At 39.7% G+C, this 17,526-nt stretch overlaps 1 protein-coding gene across 1 annotated transcript in view; it reads left to right on the top strand.

Moving 5' to 3' along the window:
* arhgef39 (Rho guanine nucleotide exchange factor (GEF) 39) overlaps positions 1-16,274 on the top strand; it is a 55,281-nt gene extending 39,007 nt beyond the window's left edge. Inside the window, exons 8-12 of the mRNA XM_024282467.2 lie at positions 4,230-4,459; positions 11,725-11,813; positions 13,213-13,294; positions 14,774-14,868; positions 15,835-16,274. Coding sequence (XP_024138235.1) covers positions 4,230-4,459; positions 11,725-11,813; positions 13,213-13,294; positions 14,774-14,868; positions 15,835-15,871 — 533 coding nt within the window. The 3' untranslated portion in view covers positions 15,872-16,274. The remainder of the gene's footprint in view (positions 1-4,229; positions 4,460-11,724; positions 11,814-13,212; positions 13,295-14,773; positions 14,869-15,834) is intronic.
* The last annotated feature ends 1,252 nt before the right edge of the window (positions 16,275-17,526 follow it).

The following is a 17,526-nucleotide window of genomic DNA, read 5'->3' as shown; positions in this document are numbered from 1 at the left end:
ACAATGAATTGGGGTACACTTAAAACATCAAAAACTGACCCGGAGGGGTCCTTAAACAATTTATCAATATGTGACGACTTGGGGATGGGAATGTGTTGGTGCTCCGAGTTAGTGGGTAAAAGTGTGTATAGGCAAGAATCTGGCGATACGATACATATCACGATACATGTCTCACGATACAATACATATCACGATACATGTCTCATGATACAATACATATCACGATACATGTCTCACGGCACTGGGTATATCACGATACGGTACATATCCCGATATGTGTCTCTTGATACGATACATATCCCGATAAATGTCTCACGATATGATACATATCACGATACGTGTCTCTTGATACGATACATATCCCGATACGTGTCTCACGACGCTGCGTATATCATGATACGGTATACATCCCGAAGTGTCTCTTGATGCGATACATATCACGATATATCCCAAGACTATACCAGCGCAATTTTTCACTTTTTTTTTTTTTTTTAGAGAAAAAAAACTACCTGAATATTAATACATCTTTCATTGCAACATAATGGTAAAATCCATTTTATTTATTGATCTCTACATTAAGGACTGCAAATGTATCTCATAAACAAATTGCTTTAACCCACAAATTCATGGTTGTTTTTTTTTGATAGCTTAAGAAAAGTTTGTTTATATCTGCGTTTATACATTATACTGGCAACGTGGCTCAGAGTTTCAGTTCAGTACCCATCCCAAGTCAAAACTTCTTGTTCTTGTTGCAGTTCAGAACTCCCCAAAGGGACTCGGTATCCTCTGCTACCAACTAGCGGTTGGAGGTTTAGGTGGAAAACCAAAGTAAGACGGTGAAGGACACTCATAAATAATTAAATATCATCATGTCAACATTTTAAATCAATACAAGTATCACCAAACAAAATATCATGATATATGAATCGATTTTTCCCTACACCACTATTTTTGGCTTCTCCATGGAGATTTGTAGAGAGGAGAGGGTTCATCTCAAAGGGGGAGCAGTTGTGTCTTTTAGTTCAGTGGTCCCCAACCACCGGGTCGCGGACCGGTGCCGATCCGTGGATACGTGGACCGGGCTGCAGAAGAACTAATAAATTATACCGTTTTTTTTTTCTTTTTGAGTTAGAAATCTTTTATTTTGAAAAACAACCGGATTCTCTCTATTAGATTGAGTGCTAAAAGAAATGCTGACGATATCTATCGTTAACGTTACGTCGCCAAGCCCTACATGAGGCATATGTGGTTTCTCCTCCTCCTTTGGTCCATGACTCATCCATCTGCATTCATGCTTAAGTATGCCGCACCAGAGTTCATTTGCAGGTGAATAAACGTTTGAGCTCAAAAGAACCAGAGTTCAGGTGAACCAAGAGGACCACCAGAGGAAACCAGACCTGGATCAGACCAAGAGTGACTGCAACTTTGGATGAACGCCTAAACTAATTTAGTAAATCTGTAAGTTTAATGAGAATTGGGAACCAAACTTCTAGACAATTTTGTCAATAGTTTTATCAAACTAAAAGAGCTCATTTATGTGAACTCTCCCTGCTGTCTTTTTATCTCTCTTCTTCATTCTCTCCCTTCTTGTGAAGAGGTGGCTCTTTTCTTCCTGACACTCCCCCTCCTGGTGTTTGTCTCCAGAGAATCTGGCCTCATTGTTGTGCTCCTCGCCCTGCCAGTTTCCCCCAGGACCAATTAGAGTCCAGCTTCGTCTCACAGACCAAAAGATAAAAAGGAGGGAAAAGTGTGTTTGTGACGGGGTCTGTGCGTTGGATATGCAGGCGGGTTTAATGTGTTCTTGTGTGGAGGTCTTTGCGCCGGCTGAAGAGGGAACCATGAATAGCTGCTCATCTTTCTAATGTCGGCGTGCAAAGTTTCAAAAGCTTTCTCTCATCCAAGTTCTCAAGCCTCCGCCGGACCGCAGGCAGCCTTTTTAGCCAATAAAGCTCCTGTCCCACCAGGCAGACTTCAGAGCTGCTGCAGACGCTCCACACGCCGCGACCCCACGCCGACCCATTCTCCTTCCTCCCCACCGTCACCGCCTCTAATGTGGGGAAAAGAAAAGCTCTGCCTTTTAACACCAGAGAAGCATCAGGGCCTCTCAGACATATTAAGTAGCTCTGTGGGACAGAAGGGAGTCGCACAGCCTCAGTCAATTGGACATGCGTACAGCACAGTTTGTTTCTGTGGGGGGGCATTTATGTCACATTAAACCCAATTCAACAGAACATGTGAGGTATTAGTCATTTTTCAGTTTGCTTCAATGAGAAATTGTGACAGTTATTAAAGCATTTTTTATTAAACAAATCAAGTTGAGATGCGATGGATCACAAAAATATTCAAATCTTGTCCTGTTTAGAGTCACGGTTCAGATCATTTTTGGGATCAGTTAAAAGAAAATGAAGGAACAAATTAGCAAAATAAAAGTTTACAATTCATCAAAAAGCTTTTAAAATTAGGGCCGGGAATCGATAAAAAAAATGAACTAATTGTTTGCAAATCTGGAAAAAATGTATCACAATTACTAGCAAATAATGTTTTTTTATAAGTTACATTTTTTGCCAACCACTTATTATCTATGAATAATCACAATATGAAATCACACACAAAGCTGTACATTTAGAACATAATTTTTCTATTAAGGCTGTCCACTGAAAAAAAACCTGATTAATCACATTTTTGTGTGGTGATTAATTATGATTAATCACAATGTTTTAAGAGGTAAATTTTATACGTCAATATGTGGCTTTTATTCAAAAACAGGCCAGAGAGAAAATGTTTGATTTACTTTTGTTGTCCAAAATGTTTACATTTTTCAAATGTTAACCCAGATATCTGCAGTATTACTCCAAGAAAACAAAAATGCTGACATATAACCATAAGAAACAAACATTTTGTTTCTGCAATCTAAATGGTCTGGGAGAATACTCGATTCTGATTGGCTGCTGGGTAAAAAAAAAGAAGAAGTTCTTCCAAACAGACTTTTGCTTCATGATCTTGGTGGTTAACCTTCTGTCTGAACTGATGCTTTGTTGAACCTATCGTGACAATCAGTTTATATTTTGCTTTTTTTTTTTTGCTACTGCTGCCTATCGACGTGTTTTATGTGTTACCGTAACAACAGGCCGGATTACCTATCATATAGTCCGCCTTTTGTGAAAAAGTAATCTAATCTGAAAAATTGCTAGAATAAAGTACTAAAAATCAATTGAATATTTATTTATTTTGTAAGTGACCATGTTATAAACAGGATAATGTCAGACGAAGTGAGCATTATCAGACATTGACGCACACCATGGAAGCCTGAACCGGCGGAAGACGGTTATTTTGGGGAGTGTAGTTAAATATTTTTTTTGACTGATTCCATGTAGTAACGTTGACAGCCCTAATATTTATGAAAACCTATAAAGTATTTTACAACACACATAACATCAAAAATGTGCTCATTGAGGTTTTTTTATAAAAAGAAGACCCTAATGACATCTCTCAATTCCAGATATTCTTACAGATATTAAAATACTCGAGACGACTAACTAGTGCTGTCATGCGATTAGTTCTTTTTTTCAATTATTAATTGTGACCTGTAAGTAATTCATTTGATTTTGATCAAATAGTTGCCTTATTTTTAGGTATTTTCATTTACATGTGTGGCATTGTGGCACAGTAAAAGGTCAAAATACAACTGAGAAGCAGCTTAATAAAGGTTTCTTATTATAAAAGACTTCCAACCTTAACTTTTACATCACCAAGGGTTATTTTTTCAATCTCGCTCATTTAGGGAAACAAACAAAAGCGAAACCTTTGCTTTAATATAACACAAAAAAAAACACTTGAATCAAAAAAAATAAATATATATTGACCACAAACTTCTTATTAATACCATATTATGTTAACATACCTTATTTCACAGATTACCGTCCAACCCCATCAGCCCGGTGTACACCATCAATTTATGAGAACACCTCGTTGAGCTTTATCCCTTTCATAATATAAAACAGTTGTGCGATTGTTTTTGGTTAATTCTGTTGAGAGTTACAAAGTTGTACATTGTTTACATAAAGTATCTACATGGTGACACCTAGCAGCGAGAGCAATGAAAAACTCATTTTCAGCCGAGTGTAAATATAACGTTCATTCAAGTAAACAGTTGGACCTTTATTTTCTATATTTGAGAACATGACAAACGACTAAACTGAAAGTCTCATTTGGAATGTCTCCTTCCACAGGGAGGTGGTACATCCGCGAGGGCTGGCTGAACATGGTTCCCCAAAAAGGTGACGGTGCCAAGCCCAGGATGTTTTTCCTCTTCTCTGACATGCTCCTGCAGGCCAAGCGCTGCAGCCCCCTGGAACTTACCAACGGGGAGAAGTTTGTTGGCCAGCACGCTTACCCCCTGCAGGACTGCAGCGTTGAAAAGGTCTTTGGACACACCAGGAGCAAAGGAGGCCTGCTCAGCGTAAGTCATCAGCCTCACATGCTCCTAAACAATCCAGGTCTAATCATGGAGGACAGTTTTTTTTAACCACATTTCTCAGTTTTCCACCCAGAAATAAATGAAAGAAGGATTTTCCAGCCTCACACAACAAAAAGTCATCTAGAGATTTTAATGCTTGTCTGTGAATGGACTACTTTGCTTTGAGCTGCCATCTTAGACCATTTCGCTCAGGGTGTAGTCATGTGACTGCCGGGCTATACTCGTTGAACTCTAGAATGTGCTGCTAGAGCCATGGTTTCTGTTCAGTTCTGATATGACTTGTTCTATTTGGGTCCCTGGCCCGACAGGAGCTAAAATCAAAGCCCTCCAAGCTAAAGTCTCAGCATTCTGAGGTCAAAGTTTCCAATAAACGTCATCCAGCCAATTTTCTGAACCCACTTCATAGTGTAAATGCTTTACAGTGATTTCAGCAATCTTGGTATTGAACCGTTAAGCTTGTTCAGGACATTACTGCTCGTACTTTTAGTATTAAATAACTCTATAGTTTTTAGAATATTGAGTAAAACACACCCCACAGGAAGTGAGAGGTAAATTCTTCAAAAACTACTTTGAAACCATCATTTACAGAAATTTTAAAGTAATTTGTGTTTATGCTGTTATATTAGCATTATACTAGCTCATTTGGCTAATTTACATCTACTTGCTAATTTGTCATTTTTTTATTATTTTAGAAACATGCTAATGTTTTTAACTAAGAGTTATCTACTGAGGGTTTTTTACACTAACTTGGATTTTTTCTAATATTTTAGCAACATGCTAACGTTTTTGGTTAACTGAGGTTTTTACCAAAATTTTGAATTTTTCTAATATTTTAGCAACATGCTAACGTTTTTGACTAATTAGGCATTTACCGACAATTTATTGACTATTTTGGTGTTGAGCTTTTATTTTTGCAAGGTGATAACTTTTTAGGCTTACTTGGCATTTACTGAGATTTTTGGGGCTAATTTGGAGTTTAGGTCATATTTAAACAGCACACTACATGTTTTTTTGCAAAATAGGTAGCAATAAGAATTTTACTACAATTTTTTCAGAAATTTAGGCCAACTTCAGCAGTCTTTCATAATTCTTTAATGAAAGTTTAAGTTTTTTTAGCAAATTTAGCATTTTGCAAATAGCTTCAAGCAGCAACAAGCAGCCTTAGCATCTTTAGCAACCAAATTTAGCAAAAAGACTTTGGGTGGAAACTGGAGAAAATCCACCCATTCATGAGGAAAACATGCAAACTCCACACAGAAAGAATGCAGCTGGGATTTGAACCTGGCACTGTGAGGCTAGAGGGCTAACCACTACACCACTGCAAAAAAGGTCACGTTTGATTTTAAGGTTAGATAAGTAATAGTTTTGTTTAAAGCTGGAATAAATCTCCAGGAAATTACTGAGAGTAGCTACTTTGTGTGTGTGTGCATACACGTGCGCGTGCATGCGCATGTGAGAGAGTCCTCCAGTTGCTGGATCAGATTAAGTTGCAAATGCGTCTCTTCCAGGCCTGCAGTAAATGCATCTTCCTCCAGCCTGTCGCCGCTCTCTGGGATCTCTCTACAGCTTATCTAATGGCAGAAATGGCATTTCATTAGCCTCTTCTCCCACAGAGGCCCGCATGCATACTCAATAGCATTACACATAATTTCTCATAACGACACATTATTGATCCCGGGCGTCTACCTGAGCCTCAGGAAAAAGGCTGTAAACACTTCAGGGCCCCCCCCATGCAGGACCATGAAGAATTAAAGGCAAATTAAATTTGACAGCTGTAAATGCCATGGCAATCTATATGCAAAGTTTGAAAAAAGATCTTTTATTAAAATTTCTGGCTGTTTTTTTTTTCCTTTTACTCACATATGTTAGCAAAGCAATGACCATTATTTATGCCCCCCCCAGCCCTCGCCTTTTTCTCCTCTGACTCTCAACCTTCCTCCTCTACCTTCTCCCTTTGCCTCCTTCATGCTAATATTCCCTCTCTGCTTGAATATTTTTCCACTTGGCTGACAGATTCTCTTTGATGTATAAATAATCAAGCTAAATTATGTGCAGCGATCAGGCTCTCTGCTCCGCCGTTCTTATTATACAAAGTAATTACCACCTAAGAGGGTCAGATTTCCTGACAAATCTCTAATTACCCCACTGCAATACAAGTGAAATTTATTTATGCTGGAAATAACGGCTGTCTGCCAAATGGAAAGTGCTTCATCTTATGAGTTACTCATTTTTGGCTCTACTCAATGAACCCTCTAATGAGACCGTGCTGAATTTGAAATCTTCATTTTTATGACAAACCTCCCCCCTCCCTGTATGGGACGGCTTTAGGGTTCGATGAGCTTAATGTTCATCTGTCCAAATGCATAAGAAGCAGTAGGTGGACTTTATGACCCCCCCGACAAACACACACATACATACAACCCCCACACCCCCCAATGCCCTTCTTCCTGTACCATGATGTAGAAGTTAAACTCAAGAAAACCATCAAGATGGCAGCCGTCCAAATTCAATTTGCAGTCCATGAATCAAGTCTTCTTTGGGTGTAAGTGCTGCAGGCTGGTTTTAAGCAGCACAACATGACACAGCTCATGGGGGAGGGGCATCTGATATAAAACCGGATCAAACTTGAACCACAGCGTAACTTCCGGTCCTTCTCCTGACCCCTTTCTGTTTCTGTTGTGATGGACGAACTGATGCATGAGGCTAGACAGGAGTCTCCGTGGATCATGATGTTTGCAGATGATGCTGTGGTGTGTAGTGAGAGAGTGAGAGCACGGAGCAGGTGGAGGAACATCTACAGCAGGGGTCTCAAACTCAACTTACCTTGAACTTACCTTAAAGGCAGAATCTGGTTGAGGCTGGGCCGTATGGGATTCCATTTGTGCCAAAAATATGTTTTTACGTCCACTGTCTATGTCTACTGGACAAGCTTATTGAACATTTGTTCATGTCTATGTACTAGTGCTGAGTGATATGATGATATTTATCATGTGGGTGATAGAAAAGTGTCTATCATCCCATTTCTCCTCTATCGTTTATGTGGGGCTAAGCTAATTTGATCAATTATTACGCCAAATATGTCATTACCAGACCCTCCAGGACGATTTGTTGCGTACCCTGCAACTTTTTATTTTCACTGCGACTTTATCAATCTATCGCGAAAACAGTCATGGATGACGACGTAGCTCGTGACTGTTTCTCTTCTGACTCCTTACCGGGAGCTGTGCTCTCTTTTATTTTCTCGTGATATATATCTTATCGTGATATAAAATATCTTATATCCTGATATTTTTTTTTCCATATCGCCCAGCACTACTATGTACCACTTAGCAATATCTTCTGTGAAACGACAGGAGCTAACGACAACTGTTGCTAAGGACTTTTCTGATGACCAGATCCAACGACAAGAGCAAATGCAGAGAAAGCTCTAACATCACACAGCAAATACAAAGCTATCATCAAAGGAGCGTGGACATGCAGAAGATATTGCTTAGTAGACATTGGACTTTCATCAAAAAATCGACTTGAGGACTGCAAATGGCCCGCGGGCCGCCAGTTTGAGACCCCTGCTCTGAAGAGATGGAGGTTTGATTGCAGCACATTCTCATTCCCAAGTCGTCACATATAGACGTTTGGTTAAGGACCCCTCTGGGTCAAATATTGATGTTTTGAGCATCTCCAACTCGTCGTTTTTTGATGTGCTGGCTGTTCAAATTAGATCAGGGATCCCCAACCTCTGAGCTTCAAACCAGTACCGGGACATGGACCGCACCCTATCCTTAACCCAGTACCACAGTTGGTACCAAATGCGGATCAGTACTGGTTTTGAATGCGGTACCAGACTAGGCTATGGTTAGAGTATTGGTACCGGCCGTGTTCCAAAGTTTGATCTGCGTTAAAGGTTAACCAAACAGGCCAGTTGGAGACTGACTCCATTCTCAACCCAGATATAAAAAATGCCAAAAAGAAGGCGGGACTAGTGGAGCCGGTGTGGTGCTAGGGTACGTTCCCCCGTCCAGAATGCGTGTCCCCGGTCTCAGGCATTGTTGATTTGTTTTGTAACACTCGTATTGTGTCTGGGATACACATTCTGGCAGCGGTAACGTACCTTGGGACCACACTGGCTCAGCTGAGTGTTTGCACCCATGTCTGAGAGTGGTAAAATGCTAATAATAAATAATAAAGGCCAACGTATTAAACAAACAATCCCCGGTGAAATGTTCATAAATTCATCATCAGGACAGAGTTTGGTGGATTTACTGCCAATTGCACTCAACCTCTGTTCCCTAACCTCCAAGTCCTCTGGAGAGTTGTGTAAGCCAGTAGATTTTTGACAACTGAAGGGAACACTACGAACCATGCTAAAGCTAACACAACCACAACTAGCCGTTACATAATCAAAGAGGCTTTTCTACTGAAGCTCAGAGCATGATGGGGTGAAACCTCTGAGACTTGCATAAGTTGACCAATCACAAAATTTAACTGAAATACCTTGTTCCAGCCTGTAGGGGGCAGCACATGACTACATTTTCGTGATTTAAACAAGTTTATTTTCATTTGTCAAAAAATTGGCAATGATCATCAGACAGCACTTTTAAAGCCCCTTTGACAGAGGTCATCAGCCAAAGAAAGTTTATTTGGTGTTTGGTTACCCTTTAAAATGTCATGTTTTCAATATGTCAAGTTTTAAAAATGTAGTTTCAGAGTGTTCAATAAATGTATATCCTGTTTGGCCCGCGACCTAAGGTGTGTTTTGGATTTTGGCCCCCTGTGTGATTGAGTTTGACACCCCTGCATTAGAGGAACATATATTCACTGTTTGATGTTGTGGAGATAAATGGAGATGGTTTGGACTAGAGGTTGTAGGGGGGAAACGATTCAGCGATATATTGTGATATTTGTGTTTGGAGATACTTGTATCGATTTAAAATGATGACATGGCGATATTAAATGGTTTTAGAGCTCCCTTCAGCGTCTTACTTTAGTGTTCCACTTAAACCACAACACACTGACCCTCTGAGCAGCTACACCAGAACCCCAGCTTGTGTTAAATGTCCAGTCAGCCTCGCAGTGATCATTTAGTAAAACTAATTTCACAATGTTATTACATTTTTTAATACATTTAAGGTTTTTTGTCTTTAACAAAAAAAGTTGAAAATTGTACTGGTACACTCTTGGGATATATTACAATACGCATCGGGATATGTATTGCTAGACTCTTGCTGATACACATTAAGAGGAGGAACAGTTGGTAAAGAACGAGATTGGAGGAAGACCAAAAAGGAGCTTTTTTAGCGTTTTTGAGCGTTGGAACTCTTTTTTTTACTTGGTGCTCCTGAGCTTTTCTTTATCTGCTCAGTTCTTGTGTCCTGCAGAACAGTGATTCTCTCCTGTGAACCAAATCCAAGAAAACAGGACCTGATGATTAACACTCTGACAGGGTCTTATTTTGCTTTTCCCTTAAACATGGATGTGATTATCAGTTTGAGTTTTGTCTTCTCAAATCTGTGAGCAGCCACAGTTTCCTTCTCAACAATGTTTATTCTTGGTCTGGGCCGCCCTCTACTGGCATCCTAATGTCACTACACTCCAAACCACTCATAGTGGTGTGTGTGTGTGTGTGCTTTGACTATTGAAAATAAGCACATTTTTAAAATTTAAACATGCATATTTTAGAAATAGAACATTAAAGGAAACTAATTCAGTCAAACTATAATTAGTTGTTCTTTTTAGTCAAACACGACAAAAAATCCCAGAATTGAAAAAGCCAGAGACTTTAATATAAATGGAAACATGACGTAATTGTTTTTTTTATTTATTTAAAGGGACCATATCATAAAAATTCTACTTTTTGTGGTTTAAAGTGCATTCTACTGTTCATTCTTTTAATATAATGAACCCCAAAGTGGTATTTCCCATACCCACGAGAACGACCAGGTTCATTTTAAATTATTAAAATTTGGCAATGACCAACAGAGCTCTTTTAAAGCCCATTCATAGAGGTCAACTGCCAATAAAAGTGAATTTAGGGTTTGGTTACCCTTTAACGGATCGGCTCCTTTATCAGCAGATTTCTGTGTATTTGATCATTGATCTGCCTGAAGGTGTGACGTTTGTAAGATGACACTGTGTGACCCTCAGAGAAATTCAAATAGAAACGAAATGTGTCATTTCCTCACAAAAACTCTCAAATAGATGAAAGAAGAAACACTTTTAGTTGAAACTGAAACACACTCCTCAGCTTTGACAGTTTAATCCTCTCTTGCTGGTTCAGGAAGACGCTGGTTAGTTGGCAGAAACCCTGGACCAGGAGAACATCTCTGCAGGCAGGTTTCATCTGTAGGAAAGCGCCATGACAGTTCCTCTCATCTGAGCATCACTAACCAATAAGTGATGCCACTTCTTCAGTCATATTTGGCTTTGCTGACCAGTTTATTGGCCCTGTTGAGGCGTCTGCCCTGATACTGGAGGTGCAAATCCCTCCAAAAATATACAGTCTTATATACAGTCACCAAACTTTCTCACATAGATAATTCATATAACCTGTAGTCGCACTGTTTTCACTTCAATCTACTTCACAGAAGTTACAGTTAGATGGCAAATAAGGGTTCATGAAAGAAAAATCGTGGAAAAACTGGATTTATATCAAATTTGTTCATTTATTAAATGTGTTAGAAAGGTTTTGGACCGGTACTCTGTATTGGCTGGAATCTGGATCATAGCTGTACGGCTGGATGGCTCCAGTACGGCTCGTCATGATTGGGATTGTTGGGGAAGGTAAGCTAGCGGGAGAGATTGTAAACATATGGATGTCAATAAGCTCCGCCTTCAGCACTACTAACCATATTTTTCAAAATGCAAAGGACCTTCTACAGTATCTTCCAGTGCTTGATGACCGTTTTGTTTAGATGACCTGGTGGCGTCTTCAGAGGCGTGGACCGCCTTCACCTTCTCTTGTTTTCTCTGTGGTCACAACAGCAGATTGAGATGACAAACCAGATGGTTCTGTCTGTGCAGATCTGGTTATCTCAGTGGTGGAGGTGGTTGTTTGGTTTTTCTCTCCTTTGTCTCTTCAGGGTTCAGTTGAGGTAGCTTAGTGTTGTTTGAGACCTGCTCAGAGAGTCTTTCTGACCTGCAGGAGCATGGAGATCCTTTTCTATGAACTGAAGTATTCAGTTAAAATAAAGTCACTTCAATGTCCGTAGAATGTTTGTCCTTTGGTTGTAACACATGACGTCTTCCTCTAGCTGACCTTCCCCAAAGCCAAACTTCTGCTGATGTCCAACAACCAGGAGGACCTGAACGACTGGCACCAGAACCTGAGCGCAGCCATCAGGTACCACCCTTAACACACACCTACCCCCCCCACACACACACACAAATTCATGTCTTTGTTTCAACATGCATCAAATTTGCTGCTTTTGGTCTGAAGATCCCGTTGCGTGTGGGAGGAGCTTTAATCAAAAACTTTTCTCGAACTCGTCATGGATGACACAGAAACTGAAAGATTATTTATATTGAAGAGCTGAATAAAAGTATCGGTGCCGTCTCCATGTCTGGGTTCAGATCTCCCAGTGAGGAGCATTAGATGTCCCACAATCGCTGCTCCGCTGCAGGAACGTCCAGTCAGGGGAAAGCAGTACGGCAAGCCAACAGGATCAAAAATCACCAGGAAAAGCGGGCATGGCACCGCCTCACCTGCACATGTTCTACAGATAATAATAATAATAATTATTTGAAATATTTACATTTTCCCACAGGTGGTTTTAATACTACAGTTAATACCAAAAAATAATGAAAGTTTAATTTAGACTTTTGAATTTAAGAATTCATTTGGACACGGTGGGGTTGAGTGAAAATAGCATATTCATCTTTCTTTTTTTTCTCTCAGTTTTTGTAGATTAGGTCTCCAGACGCATAAATATAACAGAAACTTCATGTTTTTACATGTTTGTTTATGTTCAAAGTTCAAACATGTGTGAGTATATTTATGCTATCAAGTACATTATATGTGTTTTCTCAAATAAATGTTTTAAAGCTTTTCAAAAGACTAATTTAGGATTTTATCTTCTTGTTTTTTGCTGTTGCTTTTTTCACTTATTACTGATCTGAAAAATGATCCGAACCGTGAGTTTTGTGATCCGTTATGCCCTTATTTTGAGCTGTTCAAAAGGTTTTGGTCGGGTGATTATTATGTAGTCTTTGCATATTTTATGTAGTTTATCTGCAATTATGACGTAAATCTTGTACAATTTTGGCATTTTTGCAAAATGCAATAGCAAATTCCTGTTCTACGTATTCCTAATGGACTTTACTCTGTACTACCGATGTGTAGCTTTTGAATTGCATAATTGATGCATGACTATTTAATTAAGACAAAACACTATGAAGACCCGCGGCGGGTGCTGACTGTGGCGCTGACCCGATGGCCCAATGCTTTAGTAAATGCATGTGTTCTTGGTGTGGTTTATTTGTACTTCTTCCATAGTTTAAACATGGTTCATTCATGATACATCTGTGAAAAATGTTATGTAGATAATGTTTTTATTGTTAACACAATCATTCCAGTAGATTCTGAAGAATCTACTGGAATGATTGTGTTAATGGTTAAAAAGATACAGAACGTCAAAGATTTTGTGTCTAAGCATCGCCGGCGATGCTGAGCAGGTTGTCATGGTTACCTGGAGGCTGTTCTCAGAAGCGGTAAAAGACGAACATTGATGTGGTCTCCACAGGAAGTTACAGCCTGCAGCAACCGTCATCCATCAGAGGGAGGACAGGCGGGGGGAGCTGGCATGCAACAGGAAGAGGCACATGGTGAGTGCGGCTACATCCCTGTTGACCTGAAGACGTCTTGTTTGATCAACTCTACCTCCAGAATGAACAGGTTTTATATGCAAAGAAAAACTTTGGTAAAAAGTTTGATCTTTTATGAGTTAAAAGCACGTATCTTGTACTGCACAGTATGCCAGAGCTGCACTGAGATGATCCTATTTGGTACAGAGCGTCTTTTATTTTGAAAATAAGTAAAAAAAATATCACATTCTGAGAGATGCTAGGTACTTTTTATATATTTGATTTTTTTGTGCCAAAAAGTAGACATAATTAATATTTATTATTGAAAAAAAGAAGGTCATGAATGCAAATCTAAATTTCTTAAAGGCTAAAGTAAGATTGTACGGCTCCTTCTAGGTTTTGATTAGTAGAAACGAGTCCAAATGGCTCCGTACACAAAGATATATTTTTCCCTTTTTTTATTAGAAATGCACAACTTTTCTTTTACTATAAAATCACATTATACTTGACCTTTTTACCACACAGCAAGTAATCTTATAGATACAAGTATCACTTTAATCTCTGAAAATATATCTGGAAGCATTCAGATCATGTACTGACTACTACGTGTAACTGTGAATCATAAGCTTCTCATTGCCAAGGATCTATTAGGAACAAGTATCCATGATGTCAAAAATCAAATGTATCTGAAACAGTCAGAACAATATTGGTGGATTTTTTTTCAGCCGATACTAATGAACTCAAATTATGCAAATATCGGCCGATACCGATACTGGTAGCGACATGTCGCCCATCCCTGCTGTTCTCTGTAGCGCCTGGTTCACTTTGGACGTGGAAGCGCCGCAGAATGGAGGCCGCTTCCATTCAGCGTCCTTGTTAATCTATTCTGTGGTTCACACCAGCCGCGGAGCGCCGTGGTTCTCCGTTGAAGGCGGGATCGTTTCAGTGTCTGGTCTTTCTGTTGCGTGAGCCGCGAGCGACCCACATCAATTTTGACTGGAAGTTACATCAAGATCTATTCGAAAATCCGGTTTGTTTTCAAAATATAAACAACTTTTCACAATAAAACACCACGATTTACAAATGCCATCAGGTTTTGGTGTCTTAATAGACTGTAGAGTTGAAAATAAACATACAACTCCAGCTCACATACACACACACCCCTTGCACACACAGAAACAGACACACACACACAGATCACTGTAGTGGGCCGAAGAGATCTATAGCAGAAACATGGAGTCATATTTTTAGGTTATTAACTTACCTATGATGGTCAAAAAAAAACCTCTAGCAGAAGCGCCTGTCGACCGTCGTGGAAAAATGTGCGTCTGGTGTGAACTACAGGAGAGAGCGGATACTGCGCGCACTCCACTCCGCGCCACCTCTGTGCCCAGTGTGAACCAGGTGTAAAACGCTCACTCAGAGTTACAGCGTTAAAAAAGAGTTTGTTCCAGATAAATGTTTCTTATTCAACAGTCTGAATGTCCCGCCCCCTTTCAGCCCCTCGCCGACGCCACTGAGCGTGCTCAAACATCTCCTGAGCAGGACTGCAGCGTCCCAAAGAGGATGAAAGAGTCTGATGATGCAGGAGCGAGGTGAGAACGCCGGTTTGACACAAAATCTTTTCCTAGTCTTTACACATCAGCAGGTCAGAATATTTACAATGAAAGCTGAAAGTGAAGCAGAGGAAGGAATGACTGGTCCTTCTGCCAGCTTCTTCCCATAATCCTCTACTGCTGCGTTCACATCGAACAACATTCACACATCAAATTCACTGCTGGACGCTTGTCTGGAAATGTTCACAAACTAGACGAATGTGGGAGGAGCTACTGCAAGTCTAGCCTCATTGCTACATGGTAGATGGACGACATGGATGATGTTGAGAGATCAGGTTTATTTTTTTAAAAACCCCTGCAAAAACATCAGTAATCACGTCTCATGTCTGGATTCATGAGATCTGTCAGAGACTCAGTACGGTGAGCTGTGTCTGAAAGATGGGCGCTGTCAGCGGTACTTCTGTCTCTGTGACCCAGTCTGGTGACGAGGAGGGAAATATAAAAACAAGAGGACAAATAGTCAAACTTTACTGTTGGAAAATAAAGAAAACTATTAGGAATTTCAGAAGTAGAACTATCAGATTCTCCTCCATGTTGGTGTTGGGCTCCACCCACTCAACACATCACAGGCCAAAGCTCAGTCTCTGATTGGTTGAAGCGCCGCATCTTCTTTGCCAGAGTTCAAATTTTTTTAACTCTAACGTTCACCAGTTCCACTCACTATGCTGAAATTGTGCCGCAAGACCTCTGATAGTGTTTTTAACATTCATCAACATCAAGCTTAAATAAATGTACTATTAAGGTATATGTGAGTATTGACCTCTATCATCACATTTTACCGCTTTAAATGAAAGTAGTCTGCGACAGCAGCATCAACGGTACTTCAGTCTGTCTCAGTCTTCACAAAGATGAAGGAAAGAGGGACTCCGCCTCTGCAAACATCTGATCTGACCCACTTCTTTACCCTAAAAAGGCTGATTCTACCATTTTCCTTTGTGTCAGCAGTGCAGGAAGCTCCGCCTCCAGCTGCGTGATCCTCTGATCGCTCCGTTCAGGTGGGGATCAGTGACAGACTGAGGCCCAGTGGCACCAAATGCAAACCTGACCATCTCTTACACTCCGATTCTTCTTCACGGTGGTTTCATGGCTTTAATGCGTCCTCAGAGGGATTATTTAGTCTTGATAACGGCTTCTTTTTACTAACCCGAGTCCTTCAACTGCAGGAGAACGGATCCGTTCTTCCAGTGACAGCAGGAATGTTCTTCAACTTTTATGCTCGCTTCATGGTTTTCAATGACCACTTTATTTATCTCCACTTTGACACTTTGATATTTACTCCTAAACATCATGTTACACTTTGGGAATGATTTTTTTATTCTTTTGTGTTTTTTATGATGTAAAATGGAAATTATAATTTCCCAATAAAAATACTACAAACATCTTTACTTGGTTTTGTTTTTCTTTTATCGTTAAATAAATTATTTTTGGAGCCTCAGTTTGTTTCACAGACTTTTTTTTTAATAATTTGTTGTCACAAAACATGAAGTGCCATTCCTTAAATGTGCGCTGTAGGTTTCTGAAATGAGTCATTTCTCATTACATTTCATGTTAAAAAGACACATGTGCTAAAAAATGAACTCATTCACAGTTTAGTGTCCATTTTTATTCTAATTTTTCTAACCAGTCGTTTTGATTATATTCAAGCTGAAATTTCTTCATGACTTTGGGCACAGTGTTGCTTTGGCAGATGGCTGGGTCATTGGGTAGACTTATTTTGTTTATTTACATTCAATCAAATGAAAACCAGGTATGTCTGCTGGAGTTCAAGAGATTTCTGACATATTTAGGAAAATGAAATTTGTCCACAACCTCCAATAGTTGCATTGCAAACGCCTCTATGGCTAAGGCCAAAGAGCTGTCAAAGGACACCAGCAATAAAATACCAGTCTGGGAAGACTTAATCTGCAAAAGGTAAACAACATTGGGAGAAGAAATCAACTTTGGGAGCAAATAATAGAAAATGGAAGAAATACAAGACCATTGAGGATTTTTTTTTGTCTGGGGCTCCACACAAGATCTCTTCTTGGGGGGTCAAAAAGATCAAAAGACCAGTGAGCATAAATTAATAGTTTGTATCAAATTAAAATTTTGAGTTATCGGATAACTCAAGTCCAAGATGTAAAAATGAATGATTTTAAATGTACCAAACTACAGAATTTTTGTGAACTGATCCAACATTTCACTTTTTTCAGTGTACGAATTTGCTATAAAGTTTGCATGTAGGTCCCAGTGCTGAGGCATTTTGGGATATGTGACCGTAGTCTTACTCCAGGGGTCCCCAAACTCCAGCCCTCGGGCTGGATCAGGGCCTCCTAACACTGTCAGAGACCCATCTTTTGTTTCCCAGTCTGACAGATCAGATTCACATAGAACGGGACTCTTTATTCCACCCTGCTGCAGTCTGAACTAGAGGAGAGGATGGACTATGCATTTGTTAATTTTTAAAATGTTTTAGTATTATTTGTTCTGTGAGGATTACAGAAATGAATTATTTAAAATTTGGCTAAGTTTAGCTTTCTGGAAAGACGTAAATGATTACGTTTAGGCTGTGATTGCTACACTTTTTCTGTAAACCGGCCCCACATCAGAGAAAAGAACAGTGTGGCCCTCACAAGAACAAGTTTTTAGACCCCTGTG

Source organism: Oryzias melastigma, linkage group LG23 (assembly GCF_002922805.2).
Source record: "Oryzias melastigma strain HK-1 linkage group LG23, ASM292280v2, whole genome shotgun sequence".
Classification (NCBI taxonomy): domain Eukaryota; kingdom Metazoa; phylum Chordata; class Actinopteri; order Beloniformes; family Adrianichthyidae; genus Oryzias; species Oryzias melastigma.
The sequence above is the reverse complement of the archived record's forward strand: the minus strand, read 5'-3'. Positions and strand labels throughout refer to the sequence as shown.